The 27970-nt window shown below is 40.5% G+C and overlaps 1 protein-coding gene across 9 annotated transcripts in view; it reads left to right on the forward strand.

The window, feature by feature from the left end:
* The window catches only part of LOC121525321 (latent-transforming growth factor beta-binding protein 4), a 113985-nt gene extending 92006 nt beyond the window's left edge, over window positions 1-21979 (forward strand). For 5 of the 9 annotated variants that reach the window (XM_041811253.1, XM_041811245.1, XM_041811235.1 and 2 more), the window contains 14 exons: window positions 224-346; window positions 778-909; window positions 1322-1447; window positions 2780-2923; window positions 3988-4272; window positions 6665-6736; window positions 7108-7236; window positions 8692-8832; window positions 9094-9246; window positions 12150-12284; window positions 12724-12907; window positions 14632-14924; window positions 15060-15212; window positions 17528-21979. In XM_041811253.1, coding sequence (XP_041667187.1) covers window positions 224-346; window positions 778-909; window positions 1322-1447; window positions 2780-2923; window positions 3988-4272; window positions 6665-6736; window positions 7108-7236; window positions 8692-8832; window positions 9094-9246; window positions 12150-12284; window positions 12724-12907; window positions 14632-14924; window positions 15060-15212; window positions 17528-17670 — 2213 coding nt within the window. In that variant the 3' untranslated portion in view covers window positions 17671-21979. The other 4 variants (XM_041811273.1, XM_041811292.1, XM_041811281.1 and 1 more) reach the window with 4 other exon arrangements.
* Window positions 21980-27970: the final 5991 nt, after the last annotated feature.

The raw sequence follows: 27970 nt of genomic DNA on the forward strand, positions 1-27970 counted from the left end.
CTGGTCATACCTCTGTGTGAACATTCAGATCCAAATAGATCAGTGTTATTCCTGCAGCGCTCAGCTCGGCTTCACCTCCTCTGTTTCTGCTTTTAGAGCTGATGTAATCGTGATGTCAGCTTTGGCATGAGCCTATAACAACATGTGAAACAGTGAGTGAGTGTTAGATATAATGACAGCCCCTCTTTCTCCCTCTCTCTCTCTCTCTCTCTCCTTTTTGCAGATGCAGACGAATGCGTGAAGTCAGGTGTTTGTTTTGGCGGTCGCTGTGTGAATGTTGACGGCACCCTCCAGTGCCGGTGCCAACCCGGCTTCACCAATAACCCAGAGAAGACGGCCTGCATCGGTATGATCGTACACAGCTCCCTAAATGTCCTCTACTGATGAACCAAAGTCAGCTATGTCCATTGTAGGTAACAAAAAGATGCATTTGAACAGGTTTTAGGTGTGCCTGGAGTCATTCTGAATGGTGTCTGCCAGTAGGGAAGCTTTGGTTGTTGAGAACAGGGACAGAAAGACAGATGTAAATGGAAAATACACTACTAGCTCCTGCAAATAATAGTGTAGGTAACAGTGTAGTTATACCCAGCCAGGTTCAACCTGAAAAGGCAACATGGAGGTGCTACCCTGTGGACTCACAGGTGCGATGCTAATGTCCTGGTTGGCCTTCAGAAACACACCATCCCTGTAAAACTTTACATGACTATCAAGGCTTACATTCAGCCTCTGCTCTGGTTTTACCTTCCACTGATCTGTTGAATCCATTTTCTCCCTCAGATGTAGACGAGTGCGCCTCATCCGGTCGTCGGCTATGTGGGTCAAAGCAGTGCGAGAATACGATTGGTTCATACCGCTGCATCACTTCCTGTGAGTCTGGCTATCAGTTGGCTCAGAGCGGCAGGTGTGTAGGTGAGTCTGACTGCCTTTTATAAACACGTCGTGTACATGAAGGCATAACTGCTGCTGAGGTGGACGACATTTTGAATGCAAGAGGTGCCAGTGGCCTGGTGGTTCAGCAAGGCTCCATGCATGGAGTCAGTCAGTCTGAAACAGTTGTGCCTAACATTCAAACCCTTAATAAAACCATTTATTTATTTTATTTTTTTAACCTTTATTATCAGATAGTTCCTTGAGATTAGGATCTGTTTTTCAAGGTAGAGCAAGAGCAGGAAGGTACAGCCAGACTACAGCAAACACGAGAGACAGAGAAAAGAGTAAAACCAGCTAAATGAAGCAGCCACATGCCAGATGTAACTTTTCCTCTCTCTCTCTCTCTCTCTCTCTCTCTCTCTCTCTCTTTCTCTCTCTCTCTCTCTGTCAGACATTAATGAATGTGCCAACAAGACGGTGTGTGGAGAACATGGCTTCTGTCAGAACTTGATAGGAACCCACATGTGTCAGTGTGACCAGGGCTACACCTCCACCGCCGATAGAAAGACCTGTTTGGGTACGTATCTGTCTCAGTCTGCAGCAAACTTTATTTTATATGCAGTAATGTGAAGTCATTATTAACTTAATGTGCCATGAACCAAAAGAGGTGTCGAGCCCAGCTCCCAGACTCAAAGACACTGACATTGTTTCACTGCAGTAAGCTCTAAAGAAGTTAGAAACACACCAGCAGCTCTTCACAGACTCATGAAAAAAGCAGGATTTTGTTTGAGTGATGCTGAAGATTTGCCTCTTTCTGCCTGCTGCATCTCTCCATCCTTCGTCACAGCCTCAGGTTTGCACCAAAATGATGTCAAAGTTAGTCTCTTTACCTGCAGGACCTCCAGGTAGCCACAGCCATTTTGGGACGCACTGTTCTAAAGCAGTGGTTCTCAATCTTTTCAGCCCGCAACCCCCAAAATCACGCAAACCAATAAAACCATGGTCCATTGTAAAGTTCAGCTGTTATATCTATATTACATATATAACCTGAAAAAATACTCTTCTCAAAGAAACAAATCTCTTTTTTAAATCATTGGTGTAGTAAAAAGCCATCTCAAAAATGTAAATCTCTTTTGTAAAAAAAAAAATAAGAAGAAGAATTGCAATGGTTTAAAAATTGCTAAAATTGGTTAGTAATGGCAGAAAATTGTAGAAAAGGTGGTGAAGCTGGATTTAGTAGCAAAAATGGGTTGGAAGTGGCAAAAATTGGTAAAAAAAAAAGGTAAAAGTTGCAACAATGGGCATAATTAGGGGTAAAAAGGATTTAAAATGAGATGGCTTTAAATTGTCAAAAATGGGTGGAAATCTAGTGAAATGAGATGAAAAATTAATAAAAACAAGATAAAAAAAGGGTTAACTGAGAAATAAAAAAATAGGCTGATATTGGCAGAACTTGGTTAAACGAGCAAAAATTGACATATTAAATGGTGAAATGGGGTATATATGGGAAAATCTGGGTGCAAAAGTGGTTTAAAGGGGTTGATAGTTGCAATAATAGGTCAGTAGAGGCAACATTTAGCTTAAGCAGCAAGATTTGGTTTAGAAGTGGCAAAAACAGGCAGAGAAAAAGCGGTGAAAAGAGTTTAAAACTGACAAAAATTGGTGTTAAATGGTAAAAATGTGTTAGAATTGGTGGGAAAAAAATTATGGAAAGGGGTTAAAAAAAACTGACAAAATTGGTTTGAAGTGGCAACAGTGTAATTTAAAAAAATATTCTTAGTTTTTTTAGGGCAACTGGAGACCCCCTCTCAGGGTCTCGCGACCCCCATGGGGGTCCTGACCCCAAGGTTGAGAACCACTTCTCTAAAGTACTGTCCCTCTCTTTACTCTTCTTGTTTGTTTCTTTCAGATGTGGACGAATGTGAGGTTCTTCCTGATGTGTGCGGTTCTGCTCGTTGTGAGAACGTGGAAGGATCCTTCATGTGTGAATGTGACCAAGAGGGATACGAGTTCAACCCCGGCAGCAGCCGGTGCATCAAAACTGCAGGAACAGGTACACGTCAGAATACAACAAAGATGGTTTTTTTCCCTTTTTTATTTATACAGATATATGTATTTGTTATTGTGTGAGCACATAAAGCATTATATTAAGTGTTAGCTGAGGTTTATCTACCCTGGAATTTAAAGAAATGCCTTTAGAATGAGAGGGGATTAGACATGCCCACTTGCTTCCCTATTGTCCCTCATCTTGAGTTTCCCCACTGGGGATCAATAAAGTTTTCTAATCTAATGTAATCAGCCACAACATTCAGACTATACGGCTATTTAGATTTGATTATCAGCAATAATGTCAAACCAGTTCATTGTAGGAGCTACCTGACAGAGAAACATTTATACAATGGTGTGAAAAGGTATTTGCCCCCTTCCTTATTTTTGCATACCACACTTAAATGTCATCATCAAATTCATTTAATATTAGTCAAAGATAACCTGAGTAAACACAAAAGTCAGTTTTTAAATGATGATTTTACTCCAGATGAAACGGGACGCACACCTTTCAGAAAGTTCCCCTTCTGTCCACAGAAAATTTTCTTAAAAGTCTTGGGAATCATCAGGATGTTGTTAGTCAAATGAGAGACGAGCCTTGGACTTGGGACTCTCCCATTATGCCTTTCTTGCCCAGTCTCTTTCTCATTGTTGAATCATGAACTCTGGACTGCCACTATTAAAGTCAATTGTCAGGGGAAAAGTAGGCTGTTAATTTTGAGCTTTGTGATGGCACCTCATATGTCACAGAGCACCAGATCAGCCAGGAGAAATTTATCGTAATAATTTGGTTGCAGTGGATGATTTCAGCCTGTAGAGGGCCGCCCCTTTGCACATTTTTAACACAAAATGTAAAATTTCAATACTAAAATGTCAAAGTATGGGCCCTTACTGATTAATGATACTATTAAATGCCCATGTACATGTTATTTCATCTGAAGAGTGGTCTGAGGGTTTAGTTATTCTTTAAACGTCATGTTTTGTGACCCTAATTGACTATTCCCCATCTTTATTTTGCACTTGTTTGGGAGCAATCCTGCTGATGGTTTAAAATTCTCCTCTTTCTCCAAGCACTGTTTGTCCCCGGCTACCCCTCCACCTCTTCCTCCTCCTCCTCCTCCTCCTCCTACTCCTCCTCTTCCTCCGTCCATGCCAGTGCAGTGGATTCTTCCCTGGCACTGCCCCCCCTCCCTCCAGCACGTCCAGGTGAGCTGAGGGAGTGTTACTACAACCTGGCCGAGAGGGGGACCTGCAACCTGCTGGCCACCAACACCACCCAGCAGGAGTGCTGCTGCACGGTGGGGGAGGGCTGGGGGCTGGGCTGCCAGTACCACATCTGTCCACCCATCAACACAGGTGAGACAACAAGCTGTGTGTCTGCTGAAATTATTACCATTCAGAAGAGGTATTAATAGACATAATTTGCTGTCTCTTTTTCTATTTTCTCTGTTATATCTGAGAGACAGCAAATACAGATGTCTCCCAAAATAGTTAATAAAAAAAGTTCCATATATTCGAGATTCATCCCACACAACTTAAAATATTTTGAAGTTTTTTTTTTAGGTTTAACCTTCATGATTTCATCTGACATCTCCTGAAAATCAAAATCCTGCTCCTCAAAATATTTGAATATTGTGTAGAAGTCTAAATTCCTTACAGTTATTTTAGCCCTGAAAAGACGTCATTTAACTCAAACCTGTACAAAGGTTTCCTGAGCCTTCATGCTCTCGCTCTGGTTCAGTTCATACAACCACAATCATGGGGAAGACTGCTGACTGGACAAATGTCCAAGAGACATTGTCACTGATATTTCCCACAAGGAGGGTAATCCACAGAAGGTCTCTGCTTTAATGGCAGGCTGTTCTCAGAGGCTGAATCAAAGCACATTCATGGAAAGTTTGCTGGAAGAGAAAATTGTAGTAAGAAAAGGAGCACAAGCAGCCTTCAGAGGATTGATCTACACTCCTCTCTCTTCTAACACCGCCATCCTCTCTGGGCCAAAGCTCATTTAAAATGGAATTGAGGCTAAATGGAAAACTGTTCTGTGGTCACGTGAGTCAGTATTTGAAATTCTTTTTGGAATGCTAATCTGCCATGGACCATCCAGCTTGTTCTCCTGGCTCAGTTCTAAAGCCTGCATCTCTGATGGTATGGGGTTGCATTAGTGCCTATAGCGTGGGCAGCTTACACATCTGGAAAGGAACTATCAATGCTGAAAAGTAAAGAGAGGTTTTAGAGCAACATATGCTCCCATCCAGACAACGTGTCTGTCGGGGAAGATCATGCATATGTAAGCAAGACAATGCTAAACCACGTTAACCTGATATGCCAGATGGATTTGTTTCACACATCCATCTGGTAAACCTCTCATAGATGGTGTTTTGGAAAGGGCAGAGCCTTTGAAGAAAAACTTGGAGGGTGATTGGACGAACATTATGTCTGTCACATCTTTACAGGTCAACCAGAGCAACATAACACGTGACGTAGCCACTACCGAGGAGTAAACTCCATAGAGAACTGCATAATGTGAACCATGGTGACTGTAGACATGTCAGTACACGACTTTTGTTGTTTTTGAAAAGAAAACAATTCACTGCTGTTCTTTGTTCTTCTTTTAATGAAGAAATGTCGTCAAGTTCTGATGAAACTGGCGCTTTAGCAGCATCCACGCTAATCTCTTCCTCCATATTTGCACTAGCCTTTTGTTGCTGCTTGCTTACGTCACGGCTCTGCTGCACCCGAAAGTACTGCCCCTCGATGCTGATTGGTCCTGTCACTTTCTAACTGGGCCCAAACTGTTCAGACGGGAGCTTTGCAAGATGGATTCGTCAGTGAGAAACACGGAAACAGGCGTATCCATCTGCTTTGCAAGGTTAAAACCACATACAACATCCATCATAACAGCATGGCTTCACAGGAGAAGAGTCTGGGTCCTGAACTGGTCTGTCTGCAGTCCAGACCTTTCACCAGTAGGAGCATCATAAAGGTAAAATTTGTCAAGAAGGACCCAGGACTGCCTCTAGAATCCTACATCAGACAAGAATGGGACAACATTCCTCTCCCAAAACTCCAGCAGCTGGTCTCCTCACTTCCCAGACGTTTACAGACTGTTGTTAAAAGAAGAGGGGATGCTACACAATCAAGGCCCTGTCCCGACTTTTTTAAGACATGATGCTAATATCAAATTCAAAATGAGCCAATATCTTTCATGAAGTGGTAAAATGTCCATTTCAACATCTGATGTGTTGTTTTTTTCCGTATTGTGAATAAAATAAGGGCTTCTGAGATTTGAAAATTATTGACTTTAGTTTTTATGTGCATTTTACACAGCGGCCCATCTTTTTTGGAGCTGAGGTTGTATTTGTTTTCCCAGCAATATGTAGGCATTTCTTGGCTCAGCTTTCCACCAAATAATCGAAAAATATTGCTGTTATTGATTATGTCTGGGATTGTTAGAAGTAGAACAGAGAGAAAATGTTTTGAATTTAAAATATCAGGACTTTTTATTGACTAAAACTGGACTAAATGGCTTTACCCTGATTCTTCTCTTAGGACTGAATCTTAATTAGCCACCAAAATCATCTCCAACTGCAAACATGTCCTATTTGAATGCACCTTCTCACAGCATTTGTCAACAGTGAAAGTGTATTAAAAGAAAGTTTGATCAATCTTTTAAGATGTGGTGTTCTAGAAACTAAAGCCTGCCTGGATGGATTTAATAGTCTGCTGTCTCTGTGTTTCCATACAGCCGAGTTTCTGTCTCTGTGTCCCAGTGGGAGAGGATACGTCACGACTGGACCAGGAGCCTTCAGCTACAGAGGTACACGAGTTACTCCTACCACATGGCAGCTAAAATATGTCCTTGAAACCCAATACTGGGTGGTTTCTTATTTTCAGTTACAAAAATGTGCATGTGAACTCCTGCTGGCTGTGGAGATTTTAGATATGTTGGGTACCATTTCATTGCCCCCATATTTGTTCAGCTTAGACAATATGCAGGAGTTCACCTGTATTTATTTGATCAACGCTTGCTGTGTTTTATCAAAGCTTTGGAACTTTTTAAGAGCTAATCTTTAAAATAACATATTGTATAGTGACACAAACAAGATATAAAAACTATGAAAAACCAGATAATTCTGACAGCCTTACTGCAGATAAACGCTTGTATTTTTTTGTTCCTGGTGTTTGCAGACGTGGACGAGTGTAAGCGTTTCCATCCTGAGGTGTGTAAGAATGGAGTCTGTGTCAACAACATTCCAGGGTACAACTGCTACTGCTCCAGTGGATACGTTTACAACAGCACACTGCTGGAGTGTGTCGGTACGAACAACACGAACACAACAAAAGCACTTGATGATGAGACATACTTCCCAAATAATTTCATGGGAGAGAGACTTAACTTCACATAACTCTAATAAATCAAACTGAGACTTTTTAGCTCTAAACTGTCTGTCATGACATAAACAGATCGCCAATGATTCCTCCATTCAGGTCGTAGCATTTTTGTATTTCTCTTTAGTGGGTGTGGCTTCAGCTCATCTAACAGACACACCCACGCCATCCCAGAGCAGATTTTTCTGCCTCATTTTTCATGACTTTAAAGCTCAATTTTATAAACATAGAGATATTTTCATGAATGAGATTTGGCCTGGAGGTTCATAACGAAATGTCCTGTCATAAAAACCTAACATACAGATTTCTTTTTTTAATCGCCTTAATCGACTTTAAAAATGTGAGCGAGCCCACACATGATGACAAATAATAACACATTTAATGTTTTTGTTTTTATTGTGTGTCTTGTAGAACAAGATGACCAAGTCAGCACACATTAACAGATTCATTCATCAACAATCAGAGTCTACACCGTAAAAAGGAGAAATCTCACATGGTCACACATGATTTTATGGCACCTCTAAGGCTTTTGCTCAGTTTCTTTCATTGTACGTCAAGTTTGGTCTGTGGTCATGAGAGGGGGATATACAAGCAGACCAAAATGTGTTGATCGAGGAAAATGCTCCTTAATTGGTCAGAATTTCTTGTTGTTTATAATTACACTTGATGATGAGATCAATCTATCCGAGTACTTTGTCCATCAATGCTGGCCACGCTGCCTTCTGGGTGAAACATCAAAATGAATGGAGGAAGATTGGAAAGACTGGATCATTGGGGATTTATAAGCTTAAAATACAAAAACCATACAGTTTATAAGTTATATAGGGCCCGTATCCAACAGCCAGTGAGAAAAACATACAGAATAGGGCATTTCTGAAATAAGCTTTGCATCATAGCATTATAAAATAAACAGTTCTAGGTGAATTAGAGTCTGTTCAGACTGTCTCCATCAGACTGGACAAATGGCTCCCTCTGGTGACTGGAAATATCAATGACATCATATACCTTAAGTTTGTGCTGTAGCTTAACATTTAGGAACACAACAATAGTCCAATATTCGACCACTGTACTTCTCTCTAGTTTTGACCTGAAGCCACAGAGCTCTTTCTTTACACTCCTTCAACTGAGGATAAAAACATACCTCAAGTTATGGCTTTTTAATCGTTTAAGGAACAAAACACAGCAAAGCAGAAAGATCATCTTTGGAGCAGATCAGAGGGGGAGGGATCACTCTTAACAGAACTCATCTTAAGAACCATTGGATAATCGGGCTTTTTCTGACTCTGATTAGAAGCACCTGAGTTTTCCAGCTCTGATCTGTCAGTATTTCTGTATTACACCTTTCTAAACCCATCTTTCTGATGTCCTCCATCCCTGTTTCAGATCACAATGAGTGCGAGGAGGAGAGCTGTATTGGAGGAGTTTGTGTCAACACAGTGGGTTCATATTACTGCAGCTGTCCTCATCCTCTGGTGCTCGACGACACGCAGCGAAACTGTGTCAACTCGTCACATCTCGCCATAGGTAGGACACCTGAACTCATCACCAGTTCAATCTTCATTCAGTCTTTACTCCTATTCCTCTTTATTCATTATTCCCCTGTTATTCAGGAAACAAATATTCAGACAACAGCAGGAAACACAAGCTAAAAAACAAAATTAAACTGATAAAAATCAAACCTCCTGTTTTGTTGTCAAACATCAGTTTTTAAGTGCTTTTGACTGGCCATGTTTAGTTCTTGGTGTGGGCTTACATTGCTGTGCTGTCTGGTCATTTCTCCTGCAGATGAGAACCTGTCGGTGTGCTGGCAGCACGTCACAGCGGACCTGGTGTGTCAGAGTCCTCTGCTGGGGGCTCAGGTCACCTTCATGGACTGCTGCTGTCTGTACGGAGAGGGCTGGGGGATGGAGTGTGCTCTGTGCCCCTCCCCGGACTCAGGTAAATACTAAACATGACATAAAAACATCACTGCCAGTTCTGACTGCCTGAAAATACTTCATTAGGATACCAGTAAAAATCAAATGGTATCAGTGTTTATTTTGATACCACAGCAGGATTAAAAGAAGTCCAAGGCGCCTGATTAGTTCTTTGGAGAGGACTCCAGATGGGGGGCAAGAAGCGATTTCTGCATAGAGAAATGCCAACAAAAAGGCCATTTTTTAACTGTTTATGACTGTGCTAAGTCTAAGCTAAGTGTGATATGCATAGTCAGGAGTAATGTAAATATAAATTTGGGGCTTTTTGCCTTTATTCTGATGGGACAGCTGAAGAGAGACATGAAATATAGGGGGAGAGGACAGGGGAGGACATGCACCAAATGGTGCAGAGACTGGGAATCAATCCTGCAACCAGTGCATCAAGGACTCTAGCTGCTGTATATAGGTTCCTACGCTACTAACTTAGCTTAACCAGCCCCCCATAATAAAAGCATTCTTAAACTACTTGTGTGTCCAAAAACTAGTGACACATTCAAGAAAAGAAAGTTTGAAAAGCTCACAGAGAAACGGCAGCAGGCATGGATTAAAAACGCCTCCATCTATAGCCTGGGTGAGCAGTGTCACACAACACTCAGGTATGGTCTGTTTTCATGAGATGGTCCTGTACAGTTTTGTCACATGTAACTCTGATTCAACCCGTGTTTCCTCAGTCTTATTCTCCATTCTCACTCACTTTGAGATCTTTCTCAGTTTAGATCATTTGGCTAAGCTCAGAAGAGCTGGTTGTCTGGCCCCCAAACGGCTCTTCATTACTAGTATGTACTGGTTTGGCTTTTTAAATGTGGATTAAATTAAAGCAAAGGATGGAGGAAAGGAAACTGCCACTCAAAAAAGGAGCTAGCTACTGTGGCTCACATTATAGAGCTGTTCAGTAGCACAAGCTCATTTGTGAACGGCACATCATCACTCAGTTGCTTACCACACAAGGTTTATTCTGTTAATAGTACATCACCAGGCACTCAGCTAGCCTGTTAGCTCAGTCCGAGACTCCTCTAAACTCTTGTCCCCCTTTTATCTGGCTAGATGACGTGAGATGCTAGGATAGGGGTGTCAAACTCAATCACAGAAGGGGCCAGGTTGTGTATTAAGGTCAAACATGAGGGCCTAACAGGGCCCACATTTAGCCAAATTGTTAGCCTCATTTTCACCAGTAATAAATTATGGGGAACAAACTAGCACCTATGATAAATGATTTTGAGATTTGACAAGTCAAAATGATTAAAAAGTCTCATAATCTGGGAGTTATAAGTTTAAAAGTTCAAAACACAAAATTAGATTTTAAAATAATGCTTTTAAAAGGAAAATATATAAAAAAGAAAGTCACAATCATGCTTTTAAGACAAAAATATGACTTAAGGGACTCAGGTGGCCTATTGGTCTAAGGCGTGCCCCATGTACGTGGAGGGCCTGAGGCCCTTTACTGCATATCTCTACCCCGCTCTTGTCCCTGTTTCCTAATCTATCCACTGTCCTCCTCTATCAAATGAAGGCACAAAACTGCCCAAAAAAAGAAAAAGAAAAGACTTGAAATTTAAAATGGTGCACCTTAAAGGTCAAAATATGAGATAAAAAGTGAAAGTTAAAGATTGAAAAAGACGAATTATTAGATTAAGTCAGAAATGAAATTGAAAAGCTCAAAATATGAGATAAAGAGTAAAAATAAATTAAAATGGTCAAAATACGAGATAAAAACTCAAAATAATAAAGGTAAAAGGTCAAAATAATAATGATTGAAGTCATAATTGTGCAATGCAAAATTAAAAATATGAAATGAAAACACAAATTAATTTCTTTTTACACATTTATTTTTATCTCATTATTTTTACTCTATATTTTATTCACATTTTGATGATTTAAGGATATTTCATATCATCAAGGTTAAGTTTATACTGGAGGAAATGTGCAGACCTCATATTTTTGGGGTCAGTTATAATAAGAGTAGGATATGATCTTGTGGGCCAGGTGTAACTGTACCACGGGCTGGATTTGGCCCATAGGCCTTGAGTTTGACACCCCTGCACTAGGAGGTCTGCAAAACTGAGTAAATTGTGATATTGATCACCTCCATTCCAGGTAAATCTGTGAAGCTTTGGAAAAATCACACAGTGAAACACTAACTTTTCAACCATTCCCTCTCAGTCCTAATGGCTGTCCCCTACTTCCTGACCCCCATCTGGCATTTGTACATCAACATGACCACATGACTGCAAACAACCTTTCATGTCCAACAGGGTGGGATATTAGCACCCACCCCCAGCCAGATGCATGTATTCTTAAGCAGTGTCAGGTGATTTTGTGGCGGTTAACAACTGAAGTGAATCCAAGCTTTCTGCCTATTCCTACTGACTTTATTGGCAGAGCCAATGAGACCCACACACTCACTGACCAAAGATCCCTGTCTATAGTTGACATTACTGTGAAAAACTTAAAGCTTGTGTTATGTTGGTGAGCCCTGTAAAGGAAACGGTACATTTGTTCTCTCTTTACGTGCCTGAGTAGTTATAAAAACACCCTGCTGTCTTTAAACATGGGATGTTTGGAAATAGCGTTATTATTTGTGACAGCAAAATAACTGACACTTTCCACTATAACCTTTATGACCGTGAATTCCCACCTAATACAATAGCTTTATTTATATAGCACTTTTAAAAACAAGGCTTTAAAAAGTGCGTTAAATTGATTATCTTTCCTCCTTGTTGAGGTTTAGTTGAACTCAAATCTGCGCTGAGGATCTGACTGAAATGGAAAATCTAAGCACCCCCACATAACAGAAAACATTTTATCTGTTCATGAACGAGATAGAAAGCATCAAATAAACCATTTTCACTGTCTCTCTATCTTCAGATGACTACGCCACCCTGTGCAGTTCATTTGTTCCTCTATTCCCGGAAACGTATCCAGAAACTTCTGCTCCAGAAACCGGAGTGAGACCAGGACCTGGACGAGGAGGCGGTGGAGGAAGAGGAGGAGCAGGAGGAGGTGAGTCTTTAACTCAAAGGTTCCCTCAATTAACCAATCAGTATTAATAATTATTCATGTCTTTATACACACCCTTAAAGTTTTTTCAAGTTAAATAACTTATTGTCAGAAAGGACATTTTCTCCATTATTGAATTAATTTAGTTCCTCCTTTGGTCTCCTTTCCTTTCTTGTTTATCAATTCACCCTCATTCCTAACCATGTCTTATATTCACTCTCTTGTGTGATCTTTGCTCGCGTTCTCAATTTTGCCATCTCATTTCTTTTCTTCTTTTGTACCCTCTTTATCTCTGCTTTTATTTCTCCTCTCTTCTCTTGTATTCAATCCCCTCTACTTCTGTCCTCTTTCCTTTCCTTTCCTTTCCTTTCCATTCCTTCCTTCCTTTCCTATCCTTTCCCTTCTTCCTTCCTTCCTTCCTTCCTTTCCTTTCCCTCCTCAGCTCCTCCATACTACCCCCCTTACAGTACGGACTCCTTCGCTCCTGCTGTGATCCCAGGCAGAGACTTCGGTGCTCCTGATTATGACGATTACTCTCCGGGAGGGGGCAGCAGACCCGGCTTTAGAGGAAGGACGCCAGCCACCTTCAGCCTGCCAGACGGATCCTTTGGCCGTCCTGAGTACGGGTCAGCATGGGGCAGATATTATTTAGGAATCTGAGAGAAAATGTAACAATGTTTTTGTGTGTCTGATGGTGTATTTTAAAACTAGATGGTCCTTTTCTTTCTTAAAGACATTTATTCACCAAAAGTCAGATCACAAAATTCTCTACATTCCTGATTTTACTTCAGGCAGCTGGCTGCTCCCCTTCAAAATAAAATCTCTATTCATGGACTAAAATCATACATCAATATTTGAAAATGAAGTCATTTAAATCTGGCCTGATGAAGTGGTCTCATGTTATTTTGACTTTTCTAATTGTTTTTTAATCATTTAATCATTTACAACATAAATATTACAGATTAATGACCTTATTTAAGGCTTTATCTAGAAATGTATATAATTATAAGTAATTATTTATTCATAATTAAAATAATTTTAAGCAATTATTGGTTGAATCTTGTGAGTTAAAAAAACAGTACCACCTCCTTGGATGTTTTACCCTTTTATTGAAATTATAACTCAATCAAGGTTTGTATTGTTTGGCTTTTTTGCAAAAGAAATTACAGTCAAACCTCTTCAGTGTCAAAACAAAAACAGATTTCTACAAGGTAATGTCAATTAATCAAGAATCAGTAATGTCAAATAAGTGTCAAAGCTCTGAACATCCCTCCGAGTTCAGTTTAATCCATCATGAAGAAATGAGGGAATATGTCACATGTGTAAATCTGCCTTGATCAGACCGTCCTCACAAACTGAGTGAGCGTGCAAGAAGGAGACTAGTGAGAGAGGACACCAAGACACCTATGACTACTCTGAAGGAGTTCCAAGCTTCAGCAGCTGAGATGGGAGAGACTCTGCAGACAACAACTGTTGGCCGGGTTCTTCATCAGTCAAAATTTTATGGGAGAGTGGCAAAGAGAAAGACACTGTTAAAGAAAACTCAGATTCAATCTGGACTAGAGTTCACCAAAAGGCATGTGGGAGACTCCATGGTCAAGAGGAAGAAAGGTCTGTGGTCTGGTGAGACCAAAATGGAGCTTTTTGACCATCAGACAAGACGACAAACACTGACATCACCACAAACCCCACTGTGGAGCACGGTGGTGGCAGCATCATGCTGTGGGGATGCTTCTCAGCAGCCGGCCCTGGAAGGCTTGTGAAGGTAGAGGCTAAAATGAATGAGGCAAAATAGAGGAAAATCCTGGAGGACAATCTTATTCAGTTTGACAGAGAACTTCGGCTTGGAAGAAGATTTATTTTCCAGTAAGACAATGAGCCGAAGCATACAGTGAAAGCTGCACAGAAATGGTTTAAGGACAACAAGGTGTATGTTCTGGAGTGGCTGAGTCAAAAACCAGACCTCAGTCCAACAGAGAATTTGCGGCTAGACTTGAAGAGGGTTGTTCACACCTGATCCTTACAGAGCTTGAGCTCAGAGTCCAGATGTTTGAGCCTGATTGAGACTTAACCACTCAGACTCAGTGCTGTGTAAAGAGTTTTTTTTTTCTTTTTTAAATAAAAAGCCAAATTTTATTGACCATGACAGATTTGTAAAATCAATAAAAGGGTGAAACATCCAAGGGGGTGAATACTTTTTACAGGCCCTGTATGTACTTTCATTTATAGATTATTAAAGGTTATATTTGGCTCGTATGAAAGAAGTCCATCTCCAGCCTTAAATGTTAACAAGCTGTATCTGCTACTTTGTACTTGTTAATTTTAGTGGTTATAAATTTATGTCTCTCAGCACTGGTTACTACTCTGAAGGCGACTTTGGTCCCCCCAACAGCTCCCCGCCCCGATCTCCACCTTTCCACCTCCCTCCAGACCCCCGGACAGAGAGGGCGTTTGGGGCGAGGCCTCCCCCTCCATCCCGGGCTGACGGCGCTCCACTCAGCCTCGCCCCACTGCCTGGAGCTCCCTACCAAGAACAGGAGGAGGAAGAGGAGGAGGAAGCATGGAGGCCAGGCCCACCGTTTCCTCCTTTCACCGACCGGAGCAGAGGAGGAGGAGGAGGAGCTCCGAGGAGGGTTTATGAGAGTGAGTGGTTGTGTTTCAGATATTCCCTCAAATCTCTGTGCTGCTTGCAGAGTCATGTAATTCTGCCTTTTAAAGTTAATTTGATGTTTTAAAACCTCCAGAAGGATCAACAAATCTGCTCTTGTTTTTATTCAGGGCGTTATGAGTCATACGCCGGCCTGAGTACAGCAGAAGATTGTGGGATACTGCACGGCTGTGAGAACGGCAGGTGTATCCGTGTTGCCGAGGGTTACACGTGTGACTGCTACCAAGGATATGAGCTGGATATGACCTCCATGACATGTATAGGTACGCACAGAAACACCATGAGATTCTCACTGAACTAACCACAGACAGTAGTGTAGTCACCAACTGAGGAACAGAGTATAATTTCTACTTTAAATATCATGTATTTTATGCCTGCCCTGCACACTGCTCACATTCCTCTATAAATCTATGAGCAGGACTTTAACACCCTGACACTGCTCCAGTGATCAAATAATTATTTTTGTATTTATGTAGGACTTTATGTTCACTCAGAACACTGATAGGTTCACAGAGGAAGTTTCACACTATAGAGCCGCATTTAATCGAAGTTAGCAGCTCTGCAGTAGCTTTTTAGCGCTTCAGCCCACAGAAAGCACCTAAACCAGACACCAGATAACTTCAATGTCATATGTTACAACCCAGCTCCAAGGCTGCAACATAAACGGGAGGTGAGACGAGGTAGAAGCCATTTAGCCAACAATTTATTTACAAACAGGCAGGAATACACCAACCAAATTCAGTTCCCAACACAACAAAGAAATTATCAGCCGCTCCGTGAAGCACGCTCCGCCGTGAGGGAGATAGAGAGCAGCCACTGATCCAGGAGGCAGATTTAAAGGGGAGACTACACCGAGCCCGGGTGTAGCTCATTCTCCTGATGACGCTGACCCCGCTTTCCCCTGACCCTGCAACCAGAGAGCAAAAAGAAACCAGCAGACAGAAAAAGAGGAACACCTAGTGTTCTGGAGGGGTCGTCATACATAAATTTGTGAGCTCATGTTTTGCAATATGACTGTCAGGCTTTTATGTTGCACCATGAGGATTTGTTTCACACATCCATCTAGAAAAGCACTCATACACAGCGTTTGGCAAAGGGCAGAGCCTTTGGAGAAAACTCGGAGTGTGATTGGATGAACGTTCTGTCTGTCACATCTTTACGGGCCAATCAGAGCAACAAAACACGTGACGTAGCTGCTGCCGAGGAGTAAACTCCATAGAGACCTGCATAACACAAACCATGGCGACTGTAGACACGTCAGTACACGACTTTTGTTGTTTTTGAAAAGAAATCAACTCATTGCTTGTCTTTGTTCTTCTTTTAACGAAGAAATGTCATCAAGTTCTGATAAAACTGGCACTTTAGCAGCATCCAAGCTAATGCCTTCCACCATAATTGCACCGGTCTCTTGTTGCTTCTTGCTTATGTCATGACTCCGCGGGGACCATAAGTACTGCCCCTCGACGCTGATTGATCCTGTCACTTTCTAACGGGCCCAAGACGGGAGCTTTGCAAGATGGATTCGCCAGTGAGAAACAAGGAAATGGGCGTATCCATCTGCTTTGCAAGGTTTGGTATTCGTCTTCAGCTGTCATGATCCTAAGGTCTCGGATTGTAGTCCCATGACAAAAACATCTGAATTCTTTCTCGGTCCATGGTCTAAATAGAGAAAAACAGCAATCACACATGACTGTATTACCAACCAGTCTACGTAGTAACGCAGTAATACTCAACTGTTTTCTAACTGCTTTCAAAGAACCAAGGAAGAATGCATAACAAAACAATTGAAGAAGAAAAATGAGCTACAGATGCCGTAGCAGAGGTGTGATAAGAGCTCACCAACTTCTCCATGCTGTTTTTTAAAAGGTCTCCGGATGTGACAGCAGGGAGGGTCGAGGACTTGAGTGATGCTATTCCAGCGCTCCATCCTGTGTTAACTTTAGGTCTTCCATGACAAACACGAGTCAGGGTTTTGCATCAGTAACACACTCTAGCCAGTGCTCTCTACCTCTACATATCCATGTATGGCCTCTAATTAGCTGTTTACTAACAACTATGGGACAGCGTCACAGCACACTACATAAATCATAAATATATTACTTTAAAAAGGCTTTAAAACACATTGCTTTTTTATTTTTATCATGATATGGTATTGATTTTATCATTCAGTGGATATTAGACTATTCATTTCTGTGTTGCTTTTTATCTTCTTTTTTAAGTCTATTTTTCCTCTTTTTTCATGTTTACTCCATCACAGGCTGTACTACCTATCACAGGTAGTTCTAAATAACACGAGAAGATCGATCTGTTAGCTACACAGCTGTCATCCTAAAAGTCAAAATGAGGGAAATCTAGATTTAGGCCTATAGATTCCTCTTTTACCGATCAGCCGAACTCGTACTGCTAAGCCTTAACCCCAAAACCAAGCTATGAATTGAACCGTGGCCTCTCTGGACTGTTACACCAGGTTTCCAACATGGATAAATGTGATTATTCCACTTGTAAGTGCCTTAAACCACTTGTAAGTGCCTTAAACTACTTCTCAAATTTCCTAACAGCAGTTTGTGTGTCTCCGCAGATATTAACGAGTGCGAAGACGGCGTCCGGCTGGAGTTCCCGTGCGTGAACGCTCGCTGTGTGAACACTGAAGGCTCGTTCCGCTGCGTCTGCAGGAGAGGATACGTGATGTCCCGCAGACAAAACCACTGTGTGGCTGCGTAGACCACACTGGACTGAACAGACCAGACTGCTGGACCAGCGTGAACTGGTTTAGACTGTCAGGACTGGACTATGAAACAGCAGACTGGGCTGATTAAGGGGACAGCTTTCATGAAAAAGACTCGACAGGGCTTAAATACCACAGATCACAATCATTTAAAGAGCACTCAGCAAAGTTTTCATCCACATTCTTGGCTGGTTTCTGTATTTTCTTAACCGGGCTTAGCATGAGCTGGTCCTGGTCTAATCCTCTCTAACAGCAGGTCTTTGTCTTCTTTAGGAAAATCTAAAATTGTGTTGTTGTTTTGGTTGAGAGCCCCCTGGTGGCAGAATCTCACATACTGTGCATTTAGCAAACAAATATGGATAATATAATACATTTTCTTCTTATACTAGAGGGTTCCACATTAGGCACCATTGTTTTTTTACTATGTCTGTGTGCCAGTGTGGTTGCTTTACCCCCCCCCACAGTCTGATACAGTAGGTGGCGGTATGCAGGATGCTGGTTTGCAAACCTACCAAGAAGAAGAGACAACTATGGCAACCACTCGTATGCCCTATGCTCACAGTGGAGCCCATCCTGCTACGACAATGCCAACAACAACCCTCCTCCTACTTCCACATCCACCATGAAGCCCAGAGGATGAAAAGGGTCTGTGCTGCAGCAGTTTTCGAGGAGACAGGAGACGTCTAGGACTGCCTATTAAACTCTACTCACTGACAGGTTCCTAGTATACAAGCACAGATGCTTTCACATCTCCTATGCCTCAGACCGCCTCTTCTAGTGGATTTGAGGTGTTCAGCCCAGGTTTTTGAAGAAGCTCGTCATAGAGGTCCAGTTGTTGCCAAAGTTTGTCTTTATTTTTTTAAATTCCTCATGTCTGCACCATGATTCTGTCATACTGATGACATGTTAGAGCCATTCTAAAAATAAAATGAGGCAGACATTTCCAACACTTCAACAACAAAGAATTTTATTAAGAGTTTTTTTTTAATCCTGTCAGTTCTGTCTTTTAAATCTTAGAGAATATCCCAGATTTTATCCTGTAACTTTCAACATGACATTTTTTGAGTTTCTTTTTTCAAATGTCCCTAACATGCCATCACAGTATCAGGATGCTTATTGTGTTTAAAGTGTTAACCCTCAGGAGATCCTTTAAAATCCAACTTAATTTGTTCCTTCGGGCAGAAATCAGCCGCCTCCCCAAAACTGCTGTAAAAATATGATACATTAATATTTTTTTCCACTTTAAACGAGTCAATGTCGTAAAACTACTCAGTCTGAATTATACATATCAAATGATAATGAAATTATGGAAATTTTAACCCTTTAATCCTCAGGCCATCCTTTAAAAGAATTGCACTCTCCCTCTTAAAGCCCTTTTAGGGTATTGGATATATTTAAAAGTATTAAAAATGAATCAAAAAATTGTTTGTTTTTTTGGTCCTCAACTCCAGTTCTCATCATTTATAGCAGATGTGAACTATTTTTCATAATTTTAAGCCTATAAATGCCAGTTTAATTACATAATGCCAAAAAAAAAGAATTATTTTCTATTTGAAAAATGCGAAGCAGATTTTTTTTTTGTGCAGGGATTATCAGTCTTGGATATGTCAATGATTAGCAGCAACGCTGATTTTGACGTGCTATTAAGTTTTGTGTAATAACCAAAAAATTAAAAGAAAAAAGTCACACTCGTCCTCTTAAAGCCCTTTTAGAACATTTGATATAATTGAGAAATATTAAACATGAAAGAAAAAACTTTTTTAAATTTTTGGTTCTTAACTCCAGTCCTCATCATGTATAAGCAAATGTGAATTCATTTTCATATTTTTAATTTTTCACCAGACTCTGACATCCATAGAAAACACCCAAAGTAGTTTTAGTTGAAATAATTAATTCCACTGGCCTACACTCACTGATATATCCTATCAGTTCAGACAAGGTAAATATTTCCCACAATGCCTCTCTGCAAACATGGAAAATGATGAAATTTGGCAGCACTTTTTGGTGCGCAAATATTTTTACCTCTGAATGACAGAATTACAGAGGAATTAACAAGATTTCTTATTTCTTATTGCAGTGACAGTAGAATGAAAATTAGTGGTATTAATGGTAGTCAGTGAGGCCTGAAAGGGCTTTAGGAGGGAGAGTGTGAGTTTTTTGACTACACAGTGAAAAATTCTGTCAACACAGCGTGGATGATGAAATTTCGAAAAATTCATCAAAAAAATGAACATCTTTGTCAAATATCATCATCTTAGCATGATAACTGCCAAAGTAAGATCAAAAAATACAATTAAAAAGTCCTAAAGGGCTCTAGGAGGGCCTGAGGGTTAAAGGCTAGTATGGTTCCATAACCTCACTGTTTATTCCTTGAAAAAAAATTAAAAACTGAAATAATTTCTATAAAATACATTTCAATTAGTTTTTGCTTATTATTATTGTAATTATTAGGCCCTGAGATGGGATAATGAGTGGCAGCAACATTGATTTTCATGCATTTTTATTTTTCTGTAGTGTCGGATTTAAGAAAAAAACACATTTTTTTTCCCTTGGGCAGAAATCAGCCACTTCCCCAAAACTTCTGTAAAAATATGATACATTAGTATTTTTTTCCACTTTAAAAGAGTCAGTCTTGTAAAACTACTTCAGCCTGAAATATACATATCAAATTCTAATGATATTTTGGAAATTTTAAGCCTTTAAAGGCCAGTATGGTTCCATAATCCCACAGTTTTTTTCATTGAAAAAACCTTTAACTGCTGTAAACTGCTGTTACTTGTCTTTATTATTGAATAAATACAGATTGTGCATGAAGCTGGACATGAAAGAGACACATGCAGACACACACACACATGCACACACATCCCACCCACACCTGCACATGCACACACACACACACCATTATCCAACATCAAAATTAACACACTAACATTTCAGTAGCAAGGTACCCTTTTAGAAAACAGTAAAAAGTGTTAGAATGGGGGAAAAGTAGCAGCATCTGGTTAACTAATATAAAAATTAAAAACTGTAGGCCAGTAGTATAGAATTAAATGTTAACATCAAGGAATGCATTAGTTTAAGTTAAGATAAATGTGAGATCAAAAATGGCATTTTTAATGGGGCAGTTTTTGTCCGAAGGAACAAATTTGTCAGTTTTTTCATAGCTTAGCCATTTTAGGCTAATTTAAAAAACTGATACAACTATTCAAAATTGTGTTTAAAATCAATATCCTCTGGCATATTTGAGCTTTATTCATTCAACACAGCCAAAATGGCATGAAAATAAAAACAGCATGTACAGAAAATGGTCCCAGGAACCTCTGAGGGTTAAAGGGGATTTTCAGAGGCAGATACAAGCGAAGTAGTGAGAAAGGAAACCAACCAGACCTTTAGAGAAGCACTGAGCTCAGCCAAAAAACACTTTAAATTTCACCCTAAAGGAAAACTAATGGGAACATCAACATGGACTTGTTTATAACTACTACTCCTGAAAAACCAGCGAGGCTCAATTGTTTGACAGACAACAGAGATTTTAGTTAAAATCATGTTTTCAAAACAAGGTTAGAGTTTAATACTGGCCTGTTGGGTTTAATTTCAGAGTTTTAATGAAGCTGGTTCTTTTTACTCAGTAAGAGAATCTTAAATCTGCTTAAAAGTGTCATGATTTCATAAATTATTACAAGGGAATCTACAATGTATATAGAAAGTATACACTGTCACTTTTTTCTTAATTTTTCAAGTATCCTGTTCATTTGTCCCCAAAGAATCTCTGCAAAGCATCATTCAGTTAAATATAGCCAAGACATTTTCCAGTGATTTCAGCGTTACAAGAAGGCAGGAAAGGTCAACTTTGGATTAAAATATATTTTTGAGGGTGTTTAACCGTGATGTGTTCTTTTATTACTGACATGTCTGTATTTTTATATTTGTTTGATTTTTTTTCTACATCTTTGAGTGCAGTCTCCTAAAGCTTCATCAGTTTCAGTCAAATCTCACACAGTAATCCTCGCCTTTACCCACCAAATGAAGCTGTTTCAGCCTGTTAGAGTGTTTATTGAGTTTTTATTAACTTTCTAATGTTGTTCACATGCTGAACACAACATGATGAAGATTTATGTTTAACATAACATGCACTGTATCTGCCGGAGATTTGCCTTCTGTGTTCACACAGGAGATTTGTACATTGTTGAAATTTCTGTCTCTGGTGTTTTGTTTTTTTTTTTCCAATGTTTTTATGATTCACTTTTTTATCTTTGTTGTTTGTATGACAAGAAATGGAAATATATTTGCACACTTTTATTGAAACTGGTGTGTTTTGTGTTTTGTTTTTTGAACAGAGGATGTGAGAAGCAGAGCGAGGTTTGAAGGTTGGCAATGTCTTCAGGTCAATGAGAGAGTATGAGGCCAAAGATATTCTAGCTGTTCATACGTGGACACCCGAAGGCTGCCAGGCGTCTCCTGAGGCACATCAGCTGTGCACATCCTCAAAAATGAACACAGCATGGATGCAAGATGCAGTATGCACATGTGTGGTAGAGATGGTGTGGAGGAAGAGCACGTGTGTGCCCTCTTTGGTGCTCTGTAAGTGGATAAGATTTAATAAAATTCTCTCTTTAGTGCCGTTTTTACAGACTCAGATTGGCAAAGTGCCCTCCTTTGTGCTCTGTAGGTGGACCAAATTTGTGTGCCCTCTCATGTGCACTCTTTGACCCCCTTAAGTGGGAAAAATTGATAGTGTGCCAACTGTGATGCCCAATCTGCAGACACAATTTGACAAGCTTTCCTGTTCTCTAAATGGGCAAAATTCAACAACCCCCCCCCCCCCCAAGATGATTGATTGATTGATTGATTGATTGATTGATTGATTGATTAAAGTGCCCTGTAAGATGAGAAAAACTGAAATAGTGCCCTCTTTGGTGGCCTGTAAGTGGGAAAAAAATTGGAGAATTGCCCTCTTTTGTGCCCTCTTAATGATTGATTTGACCTAGTGCCATCTTGACATAGACAGAATTTTGCAAACTGCCCTCTTATGTGCCCTCTTAATGCACAAAATTGGATAAAATTCCCCCTTAGGTGTCCTGTAAGTGGACAAAATTAGATAAATTGCCCTCTAAACTGACTCAGATTGACGAAGTACCCTCTTTAATGCCTTCTGGAGTGTAAAACAAATTGACTTTGTTTCATTTAAATAGACAAAATTTGACAAATTTACCTCTTTAGAGTCCTCTAAATGTCCAAATGTAATAAATTTGCCCTCATCAGTGCCCTTTAAATGGCCAGAATTTAAGAACGGGTCCTCTTTAGTGTGCTTTAAATGCCTAAATGTGACAAATTTCCCCTTGTTAGTGCCCTTTAAATGTCCAGAGTTTGACAAAGAGCCCTCTATAGTGCCCTTCAAATGTCCAAATGTGACAAAGTGCCCTCTATAGTGACCTCTTGATGACCAGATTTGACAAAAACCCCCGTATGGTGTCCTATGAATGTCCAAATTTGAGAAAGCGCTCTCGTTAGTGCCTTTTAGATGTCCAAACGTAAAAAAGTGCCTTCGTTAGTGTCCTTTAGATGTCCAAATGTGAGAAAGTGCCCTCTATAGTTTCCTCTTAATGTCCAAATGTGACAAAAACTTCTGTATGGTGTCCTCTAAATGTCCAAATGTGACAACAACCTCTGTATAGTGTCCTCTGATTGTCCAAATGTGAGAAAGAGCCCTCATTGGTACCCTCTTGATGACCAGAATTGACAAAAGCCTATCTATAGCCCCCTCTGAATGTCCAAAAGTCAGAGAGAGCCCTCGTTAGTGCCCTTTGAATGTCCAAATGCGACAAAGTGCCCTCTATAGTTCTCTTTAAGTGGAGGAAATATATGACAAAATGTCATCCCTAACAGACTGAAATTGACGAAGTACCCATTTAAGGTCTTCTATATAACCACATTTGGTAAAGTGCCTCATTTGATGTCCTTTCAGTGGAGAAAATTTGACTAAGTGGCCTCTTCAATGTCCTTTGAGTAGACCTGCAGTAATTCAGCACCAAATGTACCCTCTTGATAGGTACTTTGACAAAACCTCCCCTCTTAACAGACTAAATGGACAAAAGCACCACTTTTATTTGCTGCTTTTGTCCCACAGGATCACATCAGTGCCATTACAGCCTGCTACATGGCTGCAGACCAGAGATCTCTACCTGAGTAATTCAGATCTTTTTCTGACTTTGGTCACGTCTCACATCTCAGCCAGAACATTTTTTTTTTCCATCTTTCCCCACTTAGCATGCTGCTAACTTGTTAGCCTTGTGCTTGGATTGTTTGTTGCTGTCGAGTCATTTCAGGTGATGCTCATGTGAGAGCTCTAATCCTCCTCCTGGATCCATAACCTTAATGCCTGCTCTGTTTATGTCCATCCAGACCGGTAAGCCACTTTGGATTGTAGGCCAATCTGTCACACACGCTCACTTTCATCCTCAGGCAGCCTTAAAGGGATTACAGAGCTTCATCCAGTGCTGAGGCTGAAACAGTGAGGCAGCGGAATATCAGCTTTCACTTCAGCATGGTGTTTGTAGACACACGGACACACACTGTTGTAAAGACTGCGGCTCTTCCTGTGTCTAAGGAGTCAGGATAAATATGGAAGGAGCTGTCCAAAAAGCTAATAAATTAACATGTCTGCAGAATTTTTGCACTGAAATGACTACAATAATTTAAAAAATGACTACACCTATATTAAATATATATGTTTTAGCTGAGTTTCTACATTACCTTATATAGTTCTGACTTTTTTCAAAGTGCTGGATGTTGAGTGAAAGTGTTTTATAGCTCTGTAGGAGTGTCTACAGGAAGCTGCCGTTCTGTTGCTGTATCATGTTTTATTCTGCTTACTTGTAACGGACCATGATTACTCTGAAACTGGCTTAAAGTTAAGATAACCAGGCTCACCCTGTAACACACAACTCCGACCCCCGCAATGCTTTGGCCCCACTTGGCATTTAAAAGTCAGGTAGTTTAGTTCTTGCATTGAATCGAGGGCTCTATTTCCCAAAAACGTGATGCTCCACATGATGTTTTCATTTAAAAGTGTACCAGCCTTTTTGGTTTCATGGATGAATTTCACAAAATAAGGGAGAAAAGCTGATAAAAGTGGCCTTCTTGGTTTGCATGGCAAGCCCTCCCAGAATGCTTTTTTAAGGACCTTGCAGCATTAACCAGTAGGGCCACTTTTAACAGCTTTTCTCCCTCATTTCATATTATTGCATGTAAACAAAATGCTGGTTTACAATTTAGTAAATACAGTGGTGTGAAAAAGTATCCTGATTTTTTTGTTTTTGCATATTTTTACACGTAAATGTTTCAGATCATCAAACTAATTTCAATGTTAAACAAAGATAACATGAGTAAATACAAAATGCAGTTTTTGAATAAATATTTCAATTATTAAGGGAAAAAAGCCATCCAAACCGACCTGGCCCTGTGTGAAAAAGTCATTCCCCCTAAACCTAATGGCAATGAGTCAATATGATTGTGGAGGAATGTTGTCCCACTCTTCTTTGCAGAATTGGAGGGTTTTCCAGCATGAACAGCCTGTTTAAGATCATGCCCCAGCATTCCATGATGCCACTGTTGCCCAGTCTCTTTCTGATTGCAGAATAGTGAACTCTGACCTTAACTGAGTCAGTGAGGCCTGCAGGTCTTTAGATGTTGTTCTGGGACCTTCTGGGACCTCCTGGATGAGTCGTCCATGCACTCTTGGAGTCATTTTGGTAGCCACTCCTTGGAAGGTTCATGGATAATGACTCTCACTGTGGTTGGTTGGAGTCCCAAAGCCTTGGAAATGTCTTCGTAACCCTTTCCAGACTGATAGATGTCAGTGACTTTGTCTCTCATGGCGCCATGATGTGTTTGAGCTCTTTGACTTTTCCACATAGGGCCAGGTAGGTTTGGATGGCTTCTTCCTTTAATAGATGAAATCATCATTTAAAAACTGACTTTTGTGCAAAGCTTGAGTAAAGTTTCTGTATCTTTCTGTCGAGGTCCTCCAGAGTTCAGGTTGCTGTGAGGTGAAGCAGCGGCATTGGCTCAGAGCGACAGTGACCCACATCTGACCGAGGTGAGTGTGTCAGCTGTGTGAGCGCCGTCAGGCTCTCAGAGGGATTTCAATGAGTGGATCCAGATTTAGTCCGGTTATCTCAGGATATTTTTACTCACTGTACTCCAGGATCATTTCTCTGCTTTGGTAACAAGAGAGGATTGTTGTTTAAAGTTTGTCTATCCTGTTATCCGACTGAGGGTGTGAAAATGATGACAGGACATTTTATGTTTCCTGTTCAGGCTGCTGTGTCAAAAAAAGATCCAAACATGATTGGGATTTTATTTAGTGGGATTTATTTTATGCTTTTATTTGACAGGAGAGTGGACAGAGTAGGAAATCAGAAAGAGGGGGAGGGGAATAAAGCTGGGAAGGAGCTGTGCTCAGCAAACTACAGCCCCATGTTAAATAAACTCTGGCTCTCAGGATTAATCACATTAATCATGGTTATTTAACGTCCATAATTAGTGCATTTTTTTCAATAGAGATTCTAGAATATCTTTTGGTTAAGACAGTTGAAAAATCGAAAATGACACAAGAACAATTTTAAATGCAAAAAGTAAAAACAAAGGATGCCATTACTACTTTTAAATCTCAAAAGAAAAGCCAAAAACTGATTATTTTAAACTTCAGAGACCAAAGAGGGAGTTCAAAATATCAAATTAACCTTAATAACCTGTTTTCTATTAAACTAATAATCATTTATCAAACAGCTCTTTCTATCTAATAATAAAAGAGTCTTTTACCATGTGTGTTCTTCTTTCTTGTGGGGTCCCCCAGGCCTCAATATTGGGTCCCCTCTTATTCCCTGTTTGTATGATACCCTGAATCCTGCACAGGCATGGCAAGACTTTGATTGAAAGAGCCAAATTTGTATTGTGGTTTAGCAGATATGCATGTCTACATCAGAAGGATACGTTTGCATTCTGTTTCTCTATAAGCATGATGGCAGCCACAGGCTAAATTGCACTGAAGTCAGACAGCATAAATACTTTATCTATTTCAATCCTTATTCATTCTTAAGTACCATGACTTTACCTTAATTTCCAGGTCGAGTGGGGTAAACAGGGGTCAGCCTCAATTTTACCTGCATGCCTCAGAGTCCTGGAGGTGTACAGGTACAGGTCATGCAGCCAGTCACCCTCTCTGCAGAGCAGCCACTGTCTTCATGCACACAACTCACCTGCTGTGATTACGGAATATCAAGTGAAACATTTCATAAGGCATGTGATGTTATTTAAACTTGAGTAGACAGTATACTACTGATGAATACTGTCAAGACAAAACAGGAAAAAGACCTTCAGAATGAGGCAGAGCAGGATGGCCAGCCCTACTTCCAAAGTGAAGAGTCAGTCTACGGGAAACTCTGCTTTATATCGTTATCATTCCGAAAACCCTGGAAGTTTCTGAATGCCTGATGCACAAACACCAAAGACAAAAACACAAACCAGACGGACATAAATGAGACAGACAGTCCTCATTATTGGTATTATTGAGCTCTTATGAAACAGCAGAAGTAGGTGAGAGCGATCGCAGCGTCTGAGGGTCAGATTAGGACAGAGAGCGTTCATGTGAGTGCATGTGAGCGTGCATGAGTTATGTCTTCCTGTTTGAAAACGCTGCTTCAGCATCCTCCAGGTGTGGGTTAATCCTCCGCTCTCTCTTGTCCTAAACACGAACCTGAAGTTTCATTTCCTTTGAGTCAATTAAAGCACACTCAGAACTGAAGGCTGCCTGCAGGAAAACACATCACAAATCTGCATGCAGAAATGTGTGATAGATAGATAGATAGATAGATAGATAGATAGATAGATAGATAGATAGATAGATAGATAGATCGATAGATTGATCGATAGATGGATAGTCGTTTATTGTCATTGCATTGTAAAAATGCAACGAAATTACGTTTTGCAGTCTCCTCTGTAGCAGCAAACACAGTGGTCCAAGTGGTGGTTAGAAATCCGCAGTCTCATGTCAGCCATCGTGCTGTAAGGGAGCGGGCATCTGGGAGAAAGATGCTTGGTAGGGCAGGTTTGTGTGGGGCCACTCTTAGCCTAGCCCTGCAGCCCAGCCTCCCCACCGGCTGTAGGTGTTGTGCTGCTCCACGTCCTCCTCCTGTCAGTCTCCGAGCACCCTGTTCTCTAGGTAATCTCAATCAAAGAAGATGGGGCACGCTGTCAGTTCTGGTGTAAGTGTTGGGCTTTGTTTTGCTGCTAGTG

The sequence above is a fragment of the Cheilinus undulatus genome, linkage group 2 (genome assembly GCF_018320785.1).
Source record: "Cheilinus undulatus linkage group 2, ASM1832078v1, whole genome shotgun sequence".
Taxonomy (NCBI): Eukaryota; Metazoa; Chordata; class Actinopteri; order Labriformes; family Labridae; genus Cheilinus; species Cheilinus undulatus.